The sequence below is a fragment of the Adiantum capillus-veneris genome, chromosome 1, assembly GCF_014529385.1.
Source record: "Adiantum capillus-veneris isolate H3 chromosome 1, ASM1452938v2, whole genome shotgun sequence".
Lineage (NCBI taxonomy): Eukaryota > Viridiplantae > Streptophyta > Polypodiopsida > Polypodiales > Pteridaceae > Adiantum > Adiantum capillus-veneris.
The window spans coordinates 7,462,638-7,468,665 of NC_140931.1; the positions used below are offsets into that span (position 1 = coordinate 7,462,638).

Below are 6,028 nucleotides of genomic sequence, written 5' to 3' on the forward strand. Positions count from 1 at the left end.
ACGACGGACGTTGTATTATTTACTTGGTAGAGTCAAGTACCGGGCTTGTCGGTCCAATAGGAAAAGGGTAAGAGTGATCGCCGATGAGAGGCGCACTCTAACTGGAACATTCAAGGGATTAGTTGGCTAAGCATGGGCGTCCAAGTGTGAATGGGGCGAGCTCATATAAAAGTCAACTAAACCTAAAATTCACTCATTCTCTCATTTGTGCAATGAAAGAGTGCTCTTGCTCCATCTCCATCTTCTTCTTCTTCATCTCCTTGTGTGTGTGTGTGTGTATGAGAGAGAGAGAGAGAGAGAGAGAGAGAGAGCGAGCGTTCGAGCATTGCGGCGGCACGACGGCGGCAAGGCGGTTGAGCGCGGCGTGACGGCGTCTCCCTGTTCTTCGCGGCGAGGAATCCTCCACGAAGCAAGCGTAAAGCGGTGAGTGACACACCATCGTCATCTTTGAGCTTACTAGTTTAGGCTTGTTGTGTGCTTGGAGCCATTTGTGGCTCGCACGCGGTGTATCGGCAAGTTCCTTGCATTGACACTTGCGACATATGCGCACAAAAACACATTTTAAAACATCACATTGTCTATATGTAGTGGTTTAGGGTCGTTTTGTCACTTATTTTCACATGCAACATAGAATAATTAACTTAGACATTGGAAGGATGATAATCATTTGCAGAACACAAACAAAAGTAGCAATATGTATGATTTGAACCTCATGCACCAATATGCTTTCACAATACACAACGCACTCTCTATCTAAAATATGCATCAAACAAAACTATGAACTCTTCAATACAATTATACACTTGAGGACTATGTTACCCAATCAAGGATTGTAGCCCCCTTATACATTCAATTGAATATATAAAATCTATTTTCACCGAATTAAGGATTGTATATAAGCTCTTATATTGTGCAGTGATAAATAATATACATCATGTAGATTTGGGCTATCCTTGTCCACCGGTCTCGAGCAGAAAAGGAAGTAGAGCATCGATGAGATAAGGAAGTGGTTGTGGTAACTAAGATCCTTCCTGCCGTTGAGAGTTGAAAACCCATCCACCTCTCTCATTTGAGTTTGAGCAGATCTAAAGCCCAAGTCCCTCTTTGTTTTAGAACACCATCAACGACACTTCTCGATGGTCAAGTGTATTGGGAGTCCTATAGACAAGAGCTACAGGGGAGAGTGCAGATTGTGGCACGAAAGCCAAAGGCTTGCTTCATGTTGGTGAGATTGAAGCTACATGAGGAGCATTTATATACGATGTTAGATGTTGCTTATCCCCATTAGGGTCAAAACTTGCGACAGTGGGAGGAGGCACATAGGAGGGTGGACCTAGAGAGTAGGAAGGGGAGCAAGATCTCTAAAAATTCATGTCACATTCTACTTGCCTACCCGTGGACATAGGATTCCATACCTGTGTTTGTAGCACATGCATGTGGTGATACACCTCAATGCAACATGAGCGAGCCTCGATAGTGAGATTCGTGAGTAGGTTTTGCTTTGGTACATGTGCAGTACTTGATTTGCATCACACCCCATGAACTCAAATCTTATTACTGAGATTGAAACTTCCGATATCTTAGCTTATTTACACAATGTGAATTTGCTGGAAGGAGGGATCGAGCCCATACGCACTGTTCATTTCTAGAGGGAAAGACCTAAGGGTGTGTAACACGCATTGTCTACACTACACAAAGCTCTCTTGATCGAAGTTTTGACTGTGTGTGAGAGAAGTAAAGCTGCTCGGCCATGGCAGAAGACAGAAAGAAGGTGCTCGAGGCGCTAGCAGCGAAGCGCAAGGCAGAAGCAGCGGGAGGGGGCCGCTCTACCCACAAGCAAAAGTCCTCTCCTCTTCTTTCCAAGCCGGCCTCTGCACAGAGTAGCCCTCTACCCCACAAGCCTAACTCGAAGCCTTCTCCTCTCATGCAGAAGCACAAGCAGGAACATCACAAACAGCAGCATCACAAGAAAGAAACACCCCCAAAGAAGAAGAAGAAGCGGGTAGAGACTTACGATACTGAGGACGACGAGGATGAGGACCAGGATGAGAGTGGTGAGGATTCAGATTCAGAGGAGGAACCTGTGAAGAAGAAGGTGCCCTCTACAAAAGGGGGATCTGCAGCAAAGGCGCCATCTTTGAAGCCTTCCCTCATCAAAGGTCATCCGGAGTCAAAGGGAAAGGTTTCTTTGAAGGAGTCCGTGAAGGGTAAAAGAAAGAGTAAAGACAGCAGTGACGATGATGTGGGTTCAGGTGATGAGGATGAAGAGGGTGCAGAGGCTGATTCGGGTGACGAGGGCCTCGATACCTCCAACATATTACCGGGCCGCTCACGGAGGTCACAGCCAGTGCACTATGATTTCACCAACATGAGTGGTGATGATGACGATGATAGCGACTAACCCTGTAAGAGCAAGATATTCATGTTTGTCTGTCCTTTAGCCTAGGTACATGGTGATGCTGGCCTATGATTCACTATGTCTGTCACATTCTGAAGCCAAGGCCTATCTAGGGTTTTTGCTTCTTTTTGAAGTATTTATTATGGAAGGGCTTTTCTGCGGGAAGATCGCATGAACTTGGTAGTGCAGGTAACATGAGTGCAATTGCGGTCTTGTGTCCGAAACATGTGAAAGGGAAAGTACTTAGTAATTGAATACTGGCTATACATGTTGAACTGCTTTGATTAGTCTGCCATAGATTCTATGCCCCGGCTGTGGCATGGCATAACCGTCCATTGTGATATTAGTCTGGTAAAGGGGTTTCCTGTTTCTTATTGCTATTGCTCATCTTGAGCTCAAAATGGGTGGTGCGTAAGGGCGCACAAAACTAATGGTTCCCTGTGGTGTTTAAACTGGTGTTTTGTTTTGAATCAATCTAACAAAGAGTGTAGTTTTCTTAGCGCTGTTTTGGCTCATGAGTATTCTCTCTGCCTTTGCGAAAGGGTCCAGGAGTTGTAGACGGTGAGACCCAATGATTGTTGGACTGTTGTGATTTCAAGATAATCAGCACAAGGTTAGCAAGTGCAGGAGGACAAGAACATTTCGGTTCTTGATAGTTGAAGAATATTAGAAAGGTTAACGAATGCAAGAGGACAGGTAACACAGCATGAAATTGAGCACTATTGTAGTGCTTGTGTGAGGTACTTTGCCCAACCTGTGTACCTTGCTCATGCATTTCTTACTTAAGATGAGCATGAAGTGTATAGATATTGACAGTCATAGAGTACAGCTCAGCCATCGCTATCGCACTGCCACTACACATTTTTTGGTACAAGAAGGCACACAAAGCTGGCAAGAAAACATGAGCGTGCATGAGCGCGCGCACACACACACACACACACACACACACACACACACATCAAATGTTTTTGAGCTCTTGTTGAGAGGCAGGTGCCTGTAATGGCTGTTGTCCCAAGTTAAGGTGCAGGTTAAACTGAAGAGGGGGTGTTTTAGGTGTTTTGTGTGACAAGTATGCCATTCACAAGGCTTGAGCCATTCTTCACAGATTGTCTTCTTTACAGAACTTGTGCAATTTCATGAGTGTCATGAATGAATTTCTAGCCACTGATATATTCAGTTTCAATCAGACTGCCTTCTACTCACAACGCTCTCTTGTGTTCTGCAAACCCTCTGCCATGGCTTGCCAATACCTATACCCTCCATAGCCTTGTAGTCCTGCATGGTTGGATCTTCCATATTTCTTGTACTTTGTGTTGCTTGAAGAAGTATAGAATGCTCCGCTAGGCTCAAGCTCTGGATCCTTCTTCTCATGGTCTTTGAGTGAATTGATGGTGTCCTCCAAGATTTGTGGAGAGGCTCCTTCTCCATAAAACATTGATTATTTGTCCATAAATCACCTCTAGTACAGCCTTGAGAAGAACTTCCACTTAGCCCTCTTCCATTGGACTCTTGATGTAGGTAAGCTGAATGCAAATGCTCGAGTCGGTTGGCAAGGTCCTTACTGGGATCCTTGGTGAGGCTATATAGCTACATCTTTAAAGCTATCTTGGATCTTTTTGCTTTGACACCAAAATGCCTTGCTAATATTGTCCAAGCTTAAAGTGCAAAAGTGAACACATCCAAATAGTGCATATAATTATTGTGAGCAATACGCCAAAAGCTTGCTCGTCCTCCAAATATTGTATAATTATGTGAGCAATATGCCAAAAGCTTGCTCATCCTTCTCTTGGTATCTAGCAAGGGTTGCTCTTGTCTCCACTCTCTCAAGCTCCTCTTAAGGGTTTTGCTACTCCCCAGAAAATTTTCTTCATAAGGTGCCCCCTTATCTTAGCTTTCCAACTATGGAAACCACGGCCATCAAACTTGGCTATGGTGTCCTTGTCCTTGTCCTTATTGATCTTGAGAGGTCTTACCAAAGAGAGAGACTCTCTTTAGGTAGTTTCTAACCCGTTACAAAATAGGGCTCAATTGGATGTTACAATGGACAATTTGCAATTAGCAAAGCGATCAAAGATCAAGAATAGATGGACTCCCCCTTGAGCTAATTAGGATGAAAATCAATAATACACGAGAGATTTCTACTTCTCTGCAACAAAACCTTTGTGCCTTTGATAATAGTTGAGAGGATTGTTTTAAAGGTTTAATTGAATCAAAAATCGATTTCTGATCAATTTTTGCCAATTGATTTTAACTCAAATGGATTCTTTGTGAATAGAACCGAGAAGGTGGCCAGTTTATAGCCACCTTGTAGGATAAAGTTCGAGCCTTGAAACTTTGTACACTTGCACCTTAGCTTAGAGAGAAATGCTCCTATGAGTATGGCATGCTAAGGTGAAGCACACAAGGTGAATGGTTGCCTTTGATAGAAAATGGGTAGAAGTTGCAAATTGATCAAATGATACCACTCAGATGCTCACAAGTGTAATGGGCACAATGAGGGCTATGGGATGAGTTTCCCTTTGTTTTCTACACCTTCTACAATCGAGATAGGTATCCAAGTGACTTTGGTAGCTCAGCTTGGCAATGCCAAGTTTGGCAACACTGACCCTTGAGTTAACGCCTCCACCATAAATGGCTTAAAAAAACCTTTGATCCTAATGTGAACAAGAGGATATGCCTTTGAAGCTTGACATGTCTTGATAATATCCTTTGCTAGAGTTATGTGTCACTAAGGTACATGCCCAAGGCGTTAAAGGCTTAATATGAGATTATGCCCCTAATATGCAATGCATGGAATTTTGAATCAATCAAGTGATGACAGAGAGAATCATTAGACATAGCATAGAGATAGCTATGAATGCCTAGGATCTAATATAGGGATAAGAGGTATTAACCCTAACAAAGGCTCTGATATCACAAGATTAGGACGGACGTACATTAATGGCATTCATACATAATTAATCATGAAACTAATATAATCACTAAAATAATCCAACAATCAAGCAAGGATACAAGATTGCAACACAATAGAGTAGGCAAATGAGATTGAAAATGCATTAGAGAGAAATCTTGACCGACAAGGGTGCTTATATAGCACTAGCAAGGCTAAACCAGTGATGTAAGCTATGCTGTTAGGGTCCAAGTGGATCTCATAGCAAATATAGCACCTAGGGTTGAGCATGCATGTGTGTGGCATGTGGGAAAGTGTCTAGGTGAGAGATAATATCTTTGACTCATTGAATGAGCCTCATGCATGTGATATGCTATGATTTATGGATGGATGGCATACATGTGCCTTGTGATCATGTCACAAGAGAAGTGGGAAAACCCATGGCTAGGGTTTACCCTTACATTAAAGAAGCCATATGCCCAATGAGGCCGCGGAAGGTGTAGCTTGAGGTGGAACCTAGCAAAAAAAGCTATCGACATCACTGTGAGAAACAAGGATACAACAAAAAAGGAACACTATAGAAACAAATTGTTGATCATGAAAGAAACAAGGAGACCATGAACGAATGAGCACTATAGAAACAAGCTATTGATTGTGATTTTCAACAAGATACAATGCAGAATGACATTATCAACTCAGAGAGTAGGTTAGGCTTAGGATGTTAGTATAGAAGACGTTCC

At 42.9% G+C, this 6,028-nt stretch overlaps 1 protein-coding gene across 1 annotated transcript; it reads left to right on the top strand.

Annotated features, from left to right (window-relative positions):
* The first annotated feature begins 1,665 nt into the window (after positions 1-1,665).
* LOC147464263 (uncharacterized) lies at positions 1,666-2,677 on the top strand. Its single transcript, XM_086513791.1, has one exon. It carries the CDS (start codon positions 1,751-1,753, stop codon positions 2,399-2,401), a length of 651 nt encoding a protein of 216 aa, XP_086369917.1. The 5' UTR covers positions 1,666-1,750; the 3' UTR covers positions 2,402-2,677.
* Positions 2,678-6,028: the final 3,351 nt, after the last annotated feature.

Excerpts from the sequence above, each read along its gene's own strand:
- LOC147464263 (XM_086513791.1), top strand. The coding sequence starts at position 1,751 with ATGGCAGAAGACAGAAAGAAGGTGCTCGAGGCGCTAGCAGCGAAGCGC.